Source organism: Canis lupus, chromosome 34 (genome assembly GCF_048164855.1).
Source record: "Canis lupus baileyi chromosome 34, mCanLup2.hap1, whole genome shotgun sequence".
Taxonomy (NCBI): domain Eukaryota; kingdom Metazoa; phylum Chordata; class Mammalia; order Carnivora; family Canidae; genus Canis; species Canis lupus.
The window spans coordinates 24,664,615-24,683,263 of record NC_132871.1 but is presented as its reverse complement, the minus strand read 5'-3'; the positions used below and the strand labels follow the sequence as shown (position 1 = coordinate 24,683,263).

At 41.0% G+C, this 18,649-nt stretch overlaps 1 protein-coding gene across 6 annotated transcripts in view; it reads right to left on the bottom strand.

The window, feature by feature from the left end:
* RBMS1 (RNA binding motif single stranded interacting protein 1) overlaps positions 1–16,234 on the bottom strand; it is a 214,022-nt gene extending 197,788 nt beyond the window's left edge. For 2 of the 6 annotated variants that reach the window (XM_072811147.1, XM_072811151.1), the window contains exon 1: positions 16,003–16,225. In XM_072811147.1, coding sequence (XP_072667248.1) covers positions 16,003–16,077 — 75 coding nt within the window. In that variant the 5' untranslated portion in view covers positions 16,078–16,225. Of the gene's footprint in view, positions 1–16,002 lie in introns of all 6 variants that reach the window. The other 4 variants (XM_072811154.1, XM_072811148.1, XM_072811149.1 and 1 more) reach the window with 4 other exon arrangements.
* Positions 16,235–18,649: the final 2,415 nt, after the last annotated feature.

Sequence of the window (18,649 nt, the reverse complement as noted above, 5' to 3'; positions counted from 1 at the left end):
CTCTTTATCATGTTAGTAAACAAAAGCTATGGATTCAATTTAATCAACATTTATTAAGTACTATGTGCAAAGCATTTAATAGGCACAAATATGAACAAGATATATTTGTCTTAGAATCTTACTTCTTTTTTTAAGGTTTTATTTATTTATAAATAGAGACACAGAGATAGAGGCAGAGACATGAACATGAAAGCATTTAATAGGCACAAATATGAAGATATATTTGTCTTAGAATCTTACTTCTTTTTTTAAGATTTTATTTATTTATAAATAGAGACACAGAGATAGAGGCAGAGACCTGAACAGAGGGAAGATCAAGCTCCCTGTGGGGAGCCTGATACAGGACTTGATCCCAAGACCCTGGGATCATGACCTGAGCCGAAGGCAGATGCTCAACCGCTGACCCATCCAGGCATCCCAGAATCTTACATTCTTATAAAAAAGACCACAGGTATACAAATTACTGTTAACAAAATATTATTTTAAACTGTTACTAAATATGCATACATGTATACATACATACTTAAAAATATATATAATTTTATGCTATACTTTTTCTTCCCTGATATCGTCTTTCTCAGTCTTTTCCCCAACATGTAAAATACATTATAATGTAAATTTATTATACAGTATAGTCTAAATGAAATTCTACTTGGTACGAGTTAAAATATAATAAGAAGAGGAAAAACTGAATTAGTAAACTCTCACATCTCATTTCAAATATCCTAAAAAAGAGATTTTATAAGCTGGCTAAGACTTAGTACATAAGAGTGAGTACATAACCAACACAGAATTTGGTATGTCTGCCTCAATTTGCCTGTATATTCTTAACAATGTGAGTTAAAAAAAACTGCTTGAAAGCTTCATCGTATTTTGAGGAAGTTAGATAAAAACTACTCAAAGCAGAAATTTTTAGTTTAGGAATTAAACTTGGACAAGGCAGGGAACTCCCTGTATACTGATGGATAATAATTACTCATATGCTTATTGGTACTCTAACTTTCTTCAGACTCTAAGTCACTCTCATTGAACATGTATGTTCTAACTTAGATAATGCCCAGGACTTCTGAAGTGTCAAGCATGCCCATCCATCTTCCATGGCTGACTATTAAATATGTAAAGGAAATCCAAATACAGGCTACTTCTGTATTTGGGTAGATATTCAGAGCAATTAATGCACAAACATTATTACCAGCAAAATGTGCTGTATCAACATGTTTTTAATTTGCTCTGAAGATCTGAGAGAACTTCCTAGCCCAAGGAGTCAACTGCTCTGTAAAAACAAAAACAAAATACCTAAAATGTCTAAAAAGGCTTATCTCTCCCCAACCTTTAAACATACCACTGCCCTGGAAACCTCCCTGACTGGGACATCTGTCAACTAACAAAGATCCACAAACATCTCCGTTTTCTTACAGATAATACATTGCTCTCAGCCCTTTCTGCCATTTCCTTTTGTGCATCCCGTGGTTTCCAGAATTTACCAGTTATGGTTATGTCCACTTACAGGAAGAAAAACAAAAAGGTTTAAACCAATCAGTGCAGAGGATTCTTGAGACAGTGCGAAAATAAAAGTAGCTGTGGTTGTACCTTGCTTCACTCAACCATAAATTCCTAAGATGTTGGGTGTAAATCAAATACAACAAAATATCTTCAACCCTTCCAAATGACTTAAATTATTTCATAAAGTATTTTTCTTAATATCTAGTTAATCTTTATAGGCCACCATTCCTGATGGCTTTAAATTATACTTTCTGTCAAAGACTTAGTGATCTACAATAACCCTTGAAGTACGTAAATGAACGAAGGATACATTTTTAATGGTGAATCTTTTGTAAAGCGTGGAAAAAATAATTCTCTCTTATTTGTTTAATATATCCTAATTTCTCCTGTATTTGATTTCCCTAATGCATGGCATAAAGCCAGGTACGATATTTTCAGCTAGTGTACCTAATGAGTATATGATAAAACAGCATGAGGGAAAAGCTGTGTCCAAGGGGTATAATGGGCTTGTTGATGCCACCTACTGTGCATTTTGTTTTTCTAAAGTTCCCCACATAATTGACTAAAACAGAGTTCCTAAAGCCTGATCATATGATGAGTGCTGAAGTCTTCCAACTATGTTCAAGTATCTCATGAAAAAAAATAAGAGATGCCAGAGACTAGTGTGATGTGCTTGGCATTAGGAAGAAGGTGGTTCCCAACAGAGTGGTTGGCTTCAACAAACAAAGAAGGTGTTTAATCAGTCCCTCTGCGTTTTTTTCCGTGGTGACCAACCACATTATGGCAGGTAGTGATGGCAGGACAGAAAAAGGTTAGCAAGAATGAAGAAGTTTGGCCTCTTATCCTGCTAGTATGAGAAACCTCCAGGCGTGTTAAAAAAGTGAGAAGGTTTTGGTTCCAGACCCAAGGACACATAAACAAAGACCCTCAGGAACATGGTAATGGAAGAATCCAGAAGCCGAACAAGCCCACGTACAGGCCAAAAGCCATGGAGGATGAGCAGAGCCCGATTTAAGGGCTTCCCAGCTCATTTGCAAGGTTAGAAACATGAGAACAAAGCCGAATCAGCTCCGGATGCTGTCTCGGCCAACCAGGAGAAGCAACCAGGATGGTGGAAGGGAGTCTAGCCGGCCCTGCCTATGGGGGGGGGGGGGGGGGGGTGACCTCAGACACAGTGACCACTACTGGTTTCTGATCTGATACCAGCTGGTGACACTGGCCCATTCACACCCGTCGACCTCTGTGATAAGTGTCCTGGAATGACTGCTAGAACTGTGTGTGGCCCCTCTTGTCTGTTCCTCCTCTGCAGGCCGCAGCACTGACCTCAGTGTCCACGTGAGATCAGGCCCGAGCCTCTCCCTCCCACGCCGTCCCTCCAAGCCAGCGCATCTTCTGTCTCTCCTCTTTGGGCAGCTTTCCTCACAGGCACAATGAGTGGCTTGGACCACATTATCTTAAAAGTTCCTCCCAGGTCTACTAACATTCTGCGATCCCTGGATATTACAAATTCCCAGAATCATAAAATTTAGAGTTGAAAGGAACTTCGGAAGTTGTCTATTCAACCTCCTGCTCAAACTAAGCTAACCTAGCCAGAACTAATAAGCTCTGAAAGTTCTATGTAGTTGTTTCTGGCTGGATGAATACAGTCATAATCAAAGCTTAAAAACCTTAACTATAAAGCATGAAAAAAATATGTGTATAAGATCTTTAAAACATCTAAGAAAAAGTTTGAAGGAGCCAGCGCCCGTAGAACAGCATGTTCTGCTGCTTAGAAGTTCATACCTAAGCAGCACTTCCCAATCTCTGTTTGCAATCTCCAGAGCATTTTGAAAAATCACAAACGGTGTCAGAAATTTCTCCAAACAAAACTAATTTTCAATTTCTCATTATGCTTATAAATTTATAAGACAGGATGATGGGATGTCACATCAAATAAAGTCTCAGAGAGGAGAATAAAAAGTATTAAGGGGAAATAGAGTGATACTTTGAAATGCATTCAAGAAAAATCAAAAAGAATGTCATTTGTTCTTAAACAGTGTGTTTTAGTCGGCTGCTTTTCAAAATTAATTTGGATCCCTGATAATAAATATTTCTCTCTCCCTCTTCAAAAAAATTATTGTCTTAACAGGGTCTATACCAGCTATCACACTACAGATCTTGAAAAAAATCATTGGCTGTATTTAAGAAACAAGCCTTTGAAACATTAATATTTTCCATTGTGTTCTATTATTAGTTACTTCTAAGTCATAAGTTCATCAATAAATAAGAAGAGCTACATTTACAGTTTGGAAAATATCAAATTCTCCCCAAAATTGATATATCGATTTAATGTCCATTCCAATAAAAATCTTGTATTTCTTTTTTATGGAAATTGACAAGCTGATTCTAAAATTTATAAAGAAATACAAAAGGTCTAGAATAGTTGAGACCACTTGGAAAAACACACACTTAATATACTGCTATAGTAACTTATGACTCTGTAGTATGAACACAAGGATACACATGGAATCACACAGAAAGTTTCGGAAAAAGGTATATATAAATGTGGTCACCTGATTTACAATAAAGGCCACACTGAAATTCAAAGGGTAAAATGAAAATATGTTCACAATAAATGGTGCTGAATCAACTAGATATTAATATGGGGGGGAGGGGCAAAAAAACAAATCTTGATACTGTGCACACCAAACACAAAAAGACAGATGTGGGACGCCTGGCTGGCTCAGTGGTTGGGCATCTGCCTTTGGCTCAGGTCATGATCCTGGGGTCCTGGGATCAAGTCCAGCATGAGGCTCCCCACAGGGAGCCTGCTTCTTCCTCTGCCTGTGTCTCTGCCTCTGTCTCTCCTGAATAAATAAAATCTTAAAAAAAAAAAAAAAAAAAGACAGATGTGAGACTAGTGGTTATCTTTGGGGAGTGCAAACTGGGAAGGGCCATGAGTGTGCTTTCCAGGTGCTGGAATGTACATAGTGACCCGGGGGGCCATCACATGAGTATGCGTACCTTAATCTCTGTATTTAAAATTTGTGTACTATACGTATGTTCTACCTCAATAAAAAATTTAAATAAACATGCAAGTAAACAGAATTATCCCATTGTGCTCCACGATGGCACAAATCATGTCTTATTTACATATTTGCACCTTCCAGGGCCTGATACAATGCCTGCTCAGTGTTTGTTGAATTTAATTAAATTTGCCAGGTAGTTCCAACTATGGGATCTTAACGAGATGATTTTGGTACAATATGTCTGAGCTGTCAATAGTAGAATTATAGCTGTGCGTTTTCTGCAGACTCCTTTTAAATTCCCAATGCATTCATATTTAAAATATCTGGCTTTTTTCCCCAAAAAAAGAGGGAGATAGGAACATTTGCATATTGAAAACCAGCCCCAATTTCAGGGTTTAACAAGATTCAAATCAAAAAGGCAAAAGAAGAAAAACAAAGAAAGGTGCTGCCATGTGGCGCCCTAGCAAGCAGATGTTCATTAGGGCCCAGACACACAGATTACTATCACAATGTACTTATCTGAACACGCTATCGTCAGACCACACAGTCAAATCAAATTTTGAAGGCTCAAAGGATGTGCACTGAAGAACATCCTGTACTGCTGAAACATGAATTTGAATTTTGTGACACAGACAGAGGGGTAGACAAGAACACCACAGATCACCCACTGTCATTTTAAATCCTATTTATGTATTAAGAGATAATCTAGTCTTTAAGAAAGCCATCAAAATCAACATTTAAGATTTCCATTAAAATGAAAATCTGAGAAACTATAACCAAAGAAGAAACATAGCATTTTTTTAGCCTTTAGCAAATTAAAAAACACACAATACTCTTGTGATTATTTTTAGATAATCATTTTGTGAAATATTCAAGAAGAAGAAAGAGATGGTTATATGTGATTTTAAATGCTAGTCTGGGTGAAGAAAAATGTAAACGGCTTACCATTTCACTACCTCAAATTTAAATTCTAATCGCATTAGGAGTACACATTTGTCATCAAAATACTTTCTATTATGCTAATTATGTTCTCTTTTGTTCAAAGTATTACATCATGTCTGTACTTCTATAACTACATTTATACATTGCCAAATAAAATTTTATTTTAAATTTCCATATAAAATAGGATAAAAAATAGGAAAGAAAATCTGATTCAAAGAGGCAATTGTAGTTAGCAAATTCTTAATCATAATCTGTAGCATTAAGAGGTAGTAAAAAAAAATTTTTTTTTTTTTTAATCTAAATTAAGTCAGACACACTCGGTCCCTGACTGGGGCCAACTGCAGTGGGAACCGCTTGTATGCAACAATCACCCTGGTAGATGGACCAGTAGTGCAGCACATACACCTGTGGCTGGTCAGAAGTTAAGTCCAGAGTGACTTCCAGTGCAGGGAGAAAAGTTGGGGTAGGTGCGGGGGAGAAGGGAAAAGAAGGAGTGAGCAGGGGAAAAGGAGAAGAGAGAGTGGAAATGTGCACGGAGATTGCCCAAATTCATATACTTTATCCTCACCCATTTTCATTTTGCAGGCCCTTGGGTCTTGGGTCTCTCTTTACCCCAGAGCCAAGCCACAATCCAGAAACAAAACAGCAAGGGGTCCATGGTCTGAATCCTCCTCTTAAGCACTGATTGGTTCCGCTTTGACTTCCTCCCAGGGTAGGGTTCTTAACGTGGGCTCCACAGGCCATCTTGGGAAAAATCTGAGGTGAAGGGGAATGTGCCATCAGCAGTTTCCCAAGGTTTGCAGTTCCCCTATGAGTTATGAGCCATTGTTGGACCAGGACTAGACGAAAATAAGAGAAGCACTGGAACTGGACGGTTTGTTCTTTCATTTTCTTTCATTCTTGTTTCCAGACTCAGAAGCTGTCTGCTTGATATGATGCTCAAGGAGAGCAAGGAAAGCTGAAAGGCTGTAATAATCGAGCCAGTGATGAGCAAAGGACGAAAAGCACTACTAGAAAGCTTCGGACTGCATTTTTTTTTTAAATGGACTGCGATTTTTAGCAGTGGGGGGAGGGGGGGGAGAAGCAAGAGATTCTCTCTGAGGCCAGCACAGGAAAACAGGTGAGTAGGAAGTCAGTCTCCCAGGGAGTGAGGAATAAGGAGGGCTCCGAGGGCCTCAGCGCAGTGGGAAGCTCCAGAGTCCACACCTCCCAGGACTTCACAAGCCACACCTCTCATCTCTTCTGGAAACCTAATCCTCCAGTCCTAGAAGCTTAAAGCTCTACTGAAGGGAAAGGCTGTCTTCCCATCACCCCTGAGGTGAGTTAGGAAAATCTACCCCCTCCCCTGAAGGGGGCAGAGATGGGTTCCTGGAACCCGGAATTCCAACTATGAATGCTCATGCCCTCCCTCCACCCAAATATTGCCCAGCACAGTGCTTCAGGTCTATGATGAGATTAGTATGGAACACCGACCTGTGACTTATCAAGTAGGCTACTTTTACAGGCTCTTCAAGGTTGGCTGGGGACCCTATCATTAAAGATAACAATTTATGTATGAAATATATTAGATGAGTTTCAGGTTCTAAATAACTGATAAGTGAACTGTTCAGAACAAACTTGCAAACGATTCACTTGTAAGTTCAGTTATACCCAATCACTGAACAAATCATATAGAGCTTGAGAAAAATATCATCTGCCAGCTACAGAACTTTTCTATCGAAGATTTTCTGGTGGCCAATTCTTTAAGTGTTGTTTAAATGAAAGTGTGCAAATAATCATGTGGAGTGAAACCTAAGAAGAGGGTGAGATTAGGAACTTTTTTTGTAAGGCTTCCATCTTTGAACAATGAAATTAATCAAAGTTTTGCTTTGTAGAAGGGAAAGAAGGTTTTGGGAATACATCAATCAGTTAATGACCTAAAAATAAAAACTGGCAAATTTTTTTTATTAATGTTTGTATTTGTCGAAAGCTTGTTTAGTGATGAATCCAAATGTAGTTGAGAAGACAAAGGTAAAGTTGACGGTATTACAAATTTCTAATAAAATTTACTTTTGCTTACAATCAAGTATTTTATCTGAGACTTTATTTTATAAGCTGTAATTGTTGGAGCACCTGGATGGCTCAGTCAGTTAAGCGACTAACTCTTGATTTCAACTCAGGTCATGATCTTAGGGTCTCTGGATCAGTCCCCACATCAGGATCGCTCAGCTGGTAAAATGTGCTCCTCTCCCTTTCCCTCTTCCTTTGCCAACCACCCCCCACCAGCATGTACATGTGCATGTACATGTGCACGTGTGCTCTCTCTCTCTCTCAAATAAATTTTTAAAAATCTTTTAAAAAAGATGTATAAGCTGTTATTGTTACTCTACAGGTAAGGAAGGGTTTAGAAGTTCTCCAGTCAAGTATACTACCAATTGCAACTCTCAAAACAACCATATTTAAAAAGTGTTAAACAGGGGAAATAGCATAATGTTATTTGAAGAGCTTAAGTATAATAAATATATAAATTTAAAATCTAAAATTCATTTTTGGCAAATTTGATCTCCCTCCACCCACCAAGAAACTTAGGAGCACAGTATTCCATCATGTATGCATCCAATGCTGCCCATTTTAATTAGTAAATTTATCAACTGATTAAAAAAAAAAAACTAGTATCACCTAAAATGGGGCCACACACAGGCAGAGCTCAGAAAACAATGTACTTTCTTATAAGATGGGTAAAGATTATTTGTGGTATCTACAAAATGACTTAGCTTTGTTACACAAAACCTTTCCCTGGTTTTGACTTAGTTTCATTTGCTGAGGTGAAGAAAGCTTATTTTAAAATCAAAGCTAGAAGCTGACCAAATAAAGAGAATAAATACTTGTATCTATGAAAGATCATGAATAATAAAAAATATCTGTTATTTTCTGAAGAAATAACAGCTAGAATTAGATACATTATCAACATGTAGATTGCAGGCACACGATGATGTAATTAGCAGCACAACAAAACTCTAGACATTTTCTCCTTTTGCCGCAAGCAAGCCTAATAAATTAGGAGAAATAAACATCATTTCAAATGGTTTAAAACAATAAGAGTAACAATTCCGCATAACCATTATGTCATCATTTAAGCATGATATGCTCAGCCTGTCAAAACCTGAATAGGTTGGCTTAGTAGCACATTTATAAGCATAAAACTTGAAAAATAATCATGTAAAATAAGGTAATGGGATATGAAAATCTGAGGAGAAGGAGTTAAAGTACAAAAAAAGTGTTATCCTATAAAATTCTAATACTCCTAAGAAAATTAAAAAGGGCAAAAAATACAAAACAATGCTGATTATAAATTCGAGACATTTTAATTAATCTAAAGCCCCAATTTCTTCCAAAAATGCTCAGGTTTTTTGTGGCCTTTATGTGCCCTTGACGTTTTCTCACAAAACACGTAGCAGAGTTTTTAAACCCACAGATGTATATCTTAGTGATTTCTCTGTCACTCAGACCCTTGGTATGCTGCTTTCCTGGGTGTACTACTTCATAAATATTTTTCCTCACTTATTTTTGTCTTTCCTGGTAGCTGGTGATATGCTGGAGAGCAAGGACACACTCCCGAACCTTTTCCAATGACAGGTGCAGAGAACGATACTCTGGGATCACTCGGGAAATACAGCTGATTAGTTAGAATTTCAGTCCTTTACGAACCTCAGCAACTTTTCAACAAGCTACCAGCTTAAAACGTAACCTAATCCCAGAATACAGATGTTACAGCCAACATTGGAAATCACCCACCAGACATTGTGTTTATGGTACCAGAGTTGTAAGCAAGTCAACTGTTCGTACTAGCATCTCATCTCTCTTTTAGGATTTAGGTTTTCATATTTGTCCTCTAGAAAACTGTTCTCCATCCTCTATAATGACAAACACATCCATTTAAGAATTAGCTAAAAGAATATGTATGGAGAAAGACAGTGTTCAGTTCTGTATGTTTTCCTCCCCAGGAAGTCTGAGTGTTGATTTTTGCCCCCCTCCTTTTTGTCTCTCTTCTCTCTCACCATCACTGACACACTTCTTTTCCCGTGCCTATTTGAAAAATTAAAATATTCATATAATTATGTTAAAGAGACAAAAATACACTAAGAAAAAGTAAGGAATTCAGCTCTGCGAAATACATGTTCAGTTTATTTTTGGCTTAGCCATCACCATCTCCTTTACACTTTCCCTTCATGTTATGAAATGTTTAGGGGTGCTTGGGTGGCTCAGTCGGTTACACCTCCAGCTCCTGATCTGAGAATCCTGGGATGGAGCCCCTCATGGGGCTCTGCACTCAGCTGGGAGTCTGTTTCTCTGCCCCTCTCTCTCTCTCTCTCCCTCTGCCCCTCCCCCTGCTCACGTGCTCATTCATTCTCTCTCTCTCTGTCTAAAATAAATCTTTTTTAAAAAAGAAATATTTATATTATCAAATTTGTGTGTGTGCTCAGATTTGCATGTATGTTTCACACACCTGATTCTAAGGAGACATTTTGCCATGTATCATCTGGCCAAGGTCCCACTGGTAAAAGTCTGTATCATCCAAGTGCTGCCTCTCCTGAGGCATAGACAACTTCCATCAGGTTTTACTATTTATCCACTAAAATAGCAGAACAGAGAAAGTAGAACATTTAAAATCATTCCACATAAAATCTCCAAGTCTGATGTTCAATTTTGAATATATGATTTGATTTTACAACAAATTTTATGGTATTGCATTTAAATCACTCACGTACCATTACTAGATTTTCTTTAATAAAGCCATGTAACATTGAATCCAGCACTTCCACTTAAGAGCAACTTGATATGCTTCTGCTTATTCCTCTAATCCCAGTAAAGGGGATAACAAGCTAGGTGGCTGAATGTCATGTTTAGGGTTAGGCAACAGTCAGTAATTGCGAGGTAAGTAACTTTGAACACCTCAATGCTAATGTATATTTTAGTTGTTCTCCATTAAATGAATAAATGTTTTTTATCAAGTTTGAAATATACTTTTAAAAAAGGTGATTTTCTTGAAAATTGAGCAGAAAGACATTTCAATTGTGTTGGTGGGGACCACTGACAGGAAGCAAAGACCAGGCTGAGTCACCAGTTCATCACAGGTAACATCAACCCCCCCCCCCCCCAGTATAATACTATGAGATTTTTTTCAGGCACCATATGCTTTAAGGAAGCATGTACGAAAGGGGCACTTTTTATTCCATGAATTAAGCATTGACAAATTAATATGTGATTCCCCTTAGGGCTCTTGTTATGGTACGGACAAAATAAATCAAAACATAAATCAAACTATGCATTTCTATAGAGAATTAGACTGATTAAATTTGTAGATTTTAGTCTATATTCTTTTTCCTGATCTAAAAAGATTTTGCATGTGCTTATTCTGAATAATAATAGCCACTAATAAGCATTTATTTAGCACCTACTGTTCTGTGGTTCAAGCAAGAAACTAGAGAGTGTTGATACTCTTGCAGAGAGACTTACAGCGGGATAGGAGACCAAGCTTGGGGAGAGTAAGCCTTAATGAACTGAGCATCCAATAAAAAACAAACTAGACAGGGACACCCAGGTGGCTCAGCGGTTTAGCGCCTGTCTTCGGCCCAGGGCATGATCCTGGAGTCCTGGGATCGAGTCCCATATCAGGTTTCCTACATGGAGCCTGCTTCTCCCTCTGCCTGTGTCTCTGCCTCTCTCTCTGTGTCTCTCATGAATAAATAAATACAATCTTTAAAAAAAAAAAAAACTAGACAAAAAATTCCTCTTCCTTATAAAGAATGAACAATATTTAAGTGTTAATATGATTTTTACTAAGCACTTATCCTTCCATTCAATATGTCCCTCACATGATTTTTACTGGTTAAGCACACATGGGGAAAAATATTTTATTTTCTGAAAACTCTCTACTTAGTAAAAAAGAAAAGGAAGAAAGACCCTTTTGTCTTTACCTAAGACCCATAACTTAAAATTTCAGTACTCATTAAGGTGGGGTAATTTTGAAGTTCCAATAAACCATTAAGCAAAATACAAAGTCTGAGCAATATATCAGTAAAGTTTAAAAAAAAAATTTCTTCCAAATGTATTACATGGAAATTGTCCATACTTGAATTTAAATTCAAAACCAAGATTGCCAACCACATAAGGCATATCTAGTTATACTAATACTAAATCATTGAAAGCTCTCCTACTTCTCTTCACAGATCTTTTTCTTTTCCTTTCTAGTAGCTTGAGATTTGTCTCCCAACATATAAAAATATAATATATGCTATGGGAAATCCAAAAGAAATAGCTATCTGAGGGGGGAATGCTACAATATTGCATTATAATGCATCTTCATCTTAACCATCCCATGACATTGAGTCTTCCACCACCACTTTTAGATAGTCACATTATCCCATTCACCTAAGGAACTAGGGCATATTCATAAATATATAAAATATTGCATGGCTGTATTGATATATTTAACCAAACGTCATTCACTGTATTAATGTGGCTACTTGTTAGGACACAAAGCACCCTCAGTCTTAATATCATGCTTCTCTATGGCTAAACCACCTTAAAATACTCAGTAGCTCTATGTAAAACCCCTAATTCTTTCAGAAACAGATGGACAAAATATTCTTATGGCTACTACTTAAAGTTAAGGAATTCAACAAAGTGTTAATGCACACAAAAATTCAATTCAGGGGCACCTGGGTGGCTCAGTAGTTGAGCATCTGCCTTTGGGTCAGGTTATGATCCCAGGGTCCTGGGATGGAGTCTCGCAGCGGGCTTCCCACAGGGAGCCTATTTCTCCCTCTGCCTAAGTCTCTGCCTCTCTTTCTGTGTCTCTCATGAATAATAAAATCTTTAAAAAAATTAAATTCTGAAAAACTACTCTGTTCTAGCAGTCTTTATTAATACAAATCCCTAATAATACCACTCTTTTATTTTTTCACATTTTGAAACTTAGGTTCAAATATGTTCTTTTAAACACTTATTTAAAAACAGCTTTAAGAGAAACTTTTGTTTTAGAACATTACTTTAGTATAGACAACAGTGCTGCTGATGCATAAAAATTATTAAAGCAAGCTTTCAATAAGGTATGTTCTATAGAAATATCTTCTGATAACTGGGAACAAACACCACAAGTGTGTCAAATTGCATTTAGTTGCTACAAAATATTAGCTAAGCATGTAAAGAACATCTTGTATTCTTCAGAAGAAAGACAATATTTCAATTCCCATATATATTTGCATACATGCATTGGCAGTCATGTATGCTGTAGTATCTTTGAAATAAACAGACCATGAGGGGTGCCTTTGTACTAAGTGAAATTAATACTGCCAATGTTTGAAAATATGCACATACAAATCTTTAGGTTAAAATATGTTAAATTATTAGATTTTTTTTCCTATGTAGCTGGAAAGTGGACACCAAATTTAATTGTTCATAATATAGCACAGGTCATTTATAATTCAGAAAATCCTTTAGAACAATATGTGCTTATATTTAGGAAGCTACATCAAACCACCTCCTAGAATGAATGTGTCAGGTGATAAAGAGAGCCTGCTGTGATAAGACCACCCTGACAGAGAAACACAAAAACACCCAACAAGCATGTAAAATCGGGTTACTTGCAATCTGTCTTACTCCACACTAAGATATTATGAAAATTTCACAATCTCCTTCACTTCCCCCCCATGGCCTGCCCCCGTCCATAGCATCCTCAGACTTACTTTACATTTAATGGAGCCATACAATTTTTCTAATGATTTTCTATTCCTGTCAAAGTACAAAACATACTGAGATGGTCACAAGCTGCAGCAGAGCTCCACAGATTTTTGTTGTTGTTGTTGCTAGTAAGTGTAGAAATAACTAACATTGTTTTTATGGGGAAAAAGTACTAAATAAAATTGCCAAAACAGACTCTGATGGGATGATTACCTCCAGATGAATTATTTGACATATGTTAATTTTGTAGAGTATGGTAACAAAACTCATTTCAAGTGCCATTTTCATTGGTATGTATCCCTTCTGATGAAAGGAAACCCAATCCATTTATTCTGTCTTGACTCAAAACCATCACATCCATCTCTGAACTGCAAATTTAAGTCAGATATCACTTTGTAAACAACGATGCCATTCCTCAGTTTTTGATATGGCTTCCAAACAGAAGTTTCAAAACAACTCGACTAGCAAACACATCACTGTACTTTAAACAGGCTGATGTTGTTTTTTTTTTTTTTCTATCCCACGTTTCAGAAAGGTTAAAAGACATACGCACACAGGCGAGGATCATCACTACAGATGACAGATTCTAAGTGTGACTGACTATTCACTCTTTAGGTAGATTAGGCAACGACTTGTTTTTAAACTCACGACAAACCAAACTAAGTCTCCCCCCCCCCCTTTTTTTTTTAAATGACTCACCCTAGCCTGTTAGCAACAAAATATGTCAGGGAGAAAAAAACAGAGCTAGGTGTTTCAAACTGTGCTTACCTAAAATCTGCATCTAGTCACTTTACATTTTAGGAGATGCTCCTTTCTGAGATAATGAAGATACTTTACAATAGGGAATTTAGGTTTAATTGTCGAACTCGAATACCATGTTATATAGGTCAAGTCAGTATGTGTGTCTTTCTCCTGAAACAAAGAAATTCAAAGAGTAATAGGATTTCAGATTTCATAGTAGAAACAGCAAGATATGTTTTGAGAATGTCATTTACTGTAACACAAATCAATATTAAATGCTTTATGCAGGAAGCACACTTTCAGAAAATGGGCCCTAAAGCTTTCTGGGCTCCGACCCTAATTACTGGAGCAGGCTCTTGCCGTTTGTCTCTCTCTTCAATTATTTACGGGGCAAAAAGAGCCAAATGGCATTGCATTAGCTATATTAAATGCTATGTACTTGGTTTCTAACTTACTAATGGTACATAAAAATTACTAAGGTGAATGTGCCTGTAGAAACATGGCCCCTTTTCTTCTTCACCTGAGTGTATGTATTCATTATTCATACAGTTAAGTGTCGAATAGGATGTCCTTTAGGCACCCAATGCTGCATAATTTAAACAAGTGCATTAAACATACATGATATCTAAAAGGTAGTGCATTGATTATACCTCAAAATTTCTTTGAACAACTTGTATTTACAATGTCGCTCGCCAAAAAAAAAAAAAAAAAAAAAAAAAATGAGCACCTACCCTGCACCCCTAAAAACAAATGTGTGGGGACCACACAGAAATGAATAACGGGTATCCTCGCTCCTACCATCTTGCTGCTTTCTGGCCACCCAAAGTAAGATGAAAATTGGGGGGAGTAAAAAGGAGGCCCCGGATGGCTAGACAATCTCTGGTCTCAGTGCTGACAAGTGTCCTTTTCTACGTGAGCAAATACAGAGCTACGTTGTAGGTACATAGCATGGACCACACACACTGTAGGAAAGGGAGGCTTATCAAGATTGAATCAGAGATTCTGTGCACCAGGCCAGGAATGTCCTCTGCCAGCAAGGAGGACACGATCACAGCCTACCAAATAAAGTTCAGACGCCGCATCCGTACTTGATTTTTGGTGACCTACAAGGGCACCCGGGGTAGGGTACAAGATGCTAATCACTGAAGAAGGCTGGTGCGCCCAACTCCAACCCTCTCAAATTGTGCAAGAAGCTTCCAAAGCAGCCAGACGGAGCCTCGCTCTTCATGCCCCATAAATAAATAACTTCTTTTCAATGAGTTTGGGATGCCTCAAATCCTACAGTAAGGATAGCGTAGGCCCACTCACGAGGGTACGCAGGGTCCCTAGCTAGTCATTCGCGATCTGTGCGGCTACATGTCAGCAGCCTCGTTACCTAAGCGTTTGCCAGGCCACTTCGGAGAAAGCCCCCTGGAGAGGGGCCGGCGCTCCACACACAGGGCCCTATTCTTCTAAAGTCACTTCGTTCTCGGCACTGAAATCCTGCCCATTGTCCCTCCCCTGCAAAAGCTGCAGGGAAGATTAAGAGGGACATCAATGAACGGTGAGTGAACTTTGGCCACTTTTCCACCCAAAACACCAGCGTAAAAGTAGAAATCAGTAACCAGGTGAAGTGCCACACGCACAAAGATCAAGGCGAGGGGCGGGCGCGCAGGGCCGGAGGCGGGCAGGACCGCGTCCCGAGGGTCCCCCCCCGCGGGCGGGCGTCCCGGGGGCCGGAGCTGCGCACCCCCGCGGGGGAGGCCGGGGCCGGGGCTGCCGGGGCTCCCGGGGCGGGGCGGGGGCGAGGCCGGGGGGTGGGGGCGGGCGCGCGCCGCCGCCAGCACCGGGCCAGGGGCGCCGCTCGGGCCCGCCCCCCCCCCCCCCCGCCGCCTCCCGGGCCAGGAAGGGGCCGGCGGCTCTTTCCTGTCTGGTCCCCCCCGCCCCGGGGCTGTAACCCGATCCCCGCGCTCCGCTCCCGGCAGCCGCCGCCCCGCGCCGCCCAGGCCGGCGCTATAGTTAGCGGCCCTCCCTCCCCGCGCCCTGCCCCGCGCCCTGCCCCGCGCCCTGCCCCGCGCGCCCCCCGCGCCCTGCCCCGCGCCCCTACCTTCGCGTGAAGATACTGGGGGTAGTAGTAGGTGGCGTACTGCGGGTACATCTGCTGTTTCCACACTTTGCCCATGAAGCTGGAAGGCAGCCTGCCGGGAGCCTGCGGTGCAGGGTCGCGGGCACTTCGGGCTTCCAAGTCTCCGTCCCTCCCGCCTCTCCCTTTCCGGCGGCGGCGGCCGCCGCTGCTCCACCTCCCAGCCCGGACCAGACGTCGTCGCCGTCCTCCTCCTCCTCCTCTTTCTTCTCCTCCTCCTCCTCCTCCTCCTCCTCCTCCCAGGCAGAGGGCAAGGCGCCGCGGGGCGCAGAGGGCACCCCGGGCAGGGCGCTCCCCGGGACTCGCTCCCGGAGCCCGACCGCTGCGAGGCTGCGCGGGCCGCCCGGCTCCGGCTCCGGCTCGGGCTCCGGCTCGGGCTCGGGCTCGGGCTCGGGCTCCGGCTCCGGCTCCGGGCGCGGGGCTCTCGGGCGCTCAGCGCGAGTGGGCAGCTCGGCGGCGGCGGCGGCGGCGGCGGCGGCTGCGCCCGGGGCCCGGCGGCATCTGGGGTGGGTGCGCCCGGCCGGCGGGGGAGGGGCCGGCGGGGGAGGGGCGGGGCGGGGCCTGGGCGCCGCGGGGCGGGGGCCGCGGGAGGTGAGACGCCGCCGCGACCCCCGCTCACCCCGCCGCCCCCGGGACCCCGACCGCTTTGTGTCGGGCCGCGGGGCCGGGGGGCGGCGGTGGGGGGGGGGGCTCGGGGCACCGGCCTGACAACTGCAAAGCGGACACCTCGGTTCCTCTCCTGAGTTTTTAATCTTCGTAAGGGGGAGGGGAAGTCAGGGAAAAGCGGAGGAGATCGGATCAATTTCTCACTTTACCCCCGCCCGGGGATTTTTTTTTTTTTTTTTTTTTCTTTAACAAGACCTCGAAAATGATTTAGCATCCGACCCCAAAGCTGGAGTCGGACACCTGGGCTCTGTTGCCCCCTCCCCCCCAGGCCACGGCACTAATTTTCTAGGTGACCTTGGGAGGGTTAGTGTCCTTCGGCTCGGGTTTCCCAGATGTGAGAGGTGAAACCCTGCCCTCTGCACGAGGGGAGCCGAGCTCTGTGAAACACGCGCGCACACACACACACACACGCGCGCGCACATCCCACAACAAATAGACGATCCTTCCAAGGGGAGATGCCGCAAAGAGGCAGAATGTTATTATTAGAGGACACAATATAGACATCAGCTTTGCTCTGCCTCTTTCTAATGCTGCCAGACAGTCTGTCAACTCCCACTCAGGAGCAAGGAAACTCCCTGAGTTTGGAATATTTTAAGGCCATTTTGAAAGTCACGCAGGCATATTGTTGCAGTGTGCTTCAGTGACATATAAAATCAATCTCTCTCTCCGCCTCGCTCCATCTCCTAATTGTCACAGTTCTAGACAGCCCCAGACAGCAGTGGCTCAGTTCAGTACGTAACTGGATATAATTTAATGGAGTTAATTGGTCCCTGAAGCTGCCCGTAGAAGACTTTTATATTCCAGCCCAAAAAAGAGGTAACACCAAAATGTACAAAAGAATAAGGAAGAAATCACCTCCAAATCGGAGCTCTTGCACATCGAATAAAACGTAATAAAAAAAATTCATGTGTGATTACATAGACCTTGGTTACTTTGTTTTGCCACGTTGGTTTTCCAGGAGTCTATATTTTCCTAACAGCACAAAGGTGAGTCGAACTGAAATGGAATGCGTGATTTTGTTCAACAGTTACATTTTTATAGGGTTACAATTCAAAGCAGGTTTAGTAAGATACTTTAAGACAAAGAAACACTGACGTGAAACCCCTATAATCTTACATGATTGAGACAAATGTTAAGCTTAGACATTTTGACATAACAAAATAAATGTAAGTTCATATGAGAACATTTTGGATATGCCACAGAAGACAAATCATGTTCTCTTTAAAAATATTAACAGTTAGCCTATGTAAAATCCTATACAGAAACTAGTATTTGCTGAGCCTCTGCTATGTGGTGGGCATTGTTGAGGTTAAGGTAAATCTGAAGGTCAGATGGTTCCCTGTCTAGCTAAAGGAGCTTTAAAGTTCCTTACATTGTTTCAGTGTGGGATCCTTTAATGCCTGTGAGCAGAGAACTGTCATGAACTAACTCGTGTTTTAGGAACTTGTGTTCAAAGGCTTGAGGTGCTAAGGGAAATCACCAAACTTAGACTGTTCTACTTTTTTTCCTTGGATGATGACAATTCAGCCTGTGTTAAAGAACCCAGAAGCACACACACAATTATGTAGACACTTGATTTATGACTGAATCAGTATCGCAGAGCAGTGGAGAAAGAGTGAGCTTTACAATAAATGATTCTAGGTCAATTGGCTATCCATATGGAAAAAATGAAATTGGAGCCCTGCCTCACAAAAGGGAAACAAAAAAGTTCAAATGAATTAAAGACCTAAATTAAAAAACAAAATGATGAAGCTGTTAGAAGATGATGTAGGGAAATAGTTTTACAGCCTTGAGGTAGGAAGAGATTCCTTTATAAAGGTGACTGAGAGTACAAGATTGATCAGTTTGACCATATTAAAATTGAGAATACTGGTTCATGAAAGGATTCTGTAAAGAGTGAAAGACCAAGCCACAGAATAGCTATTTGTAATCCATAAAAGTATAA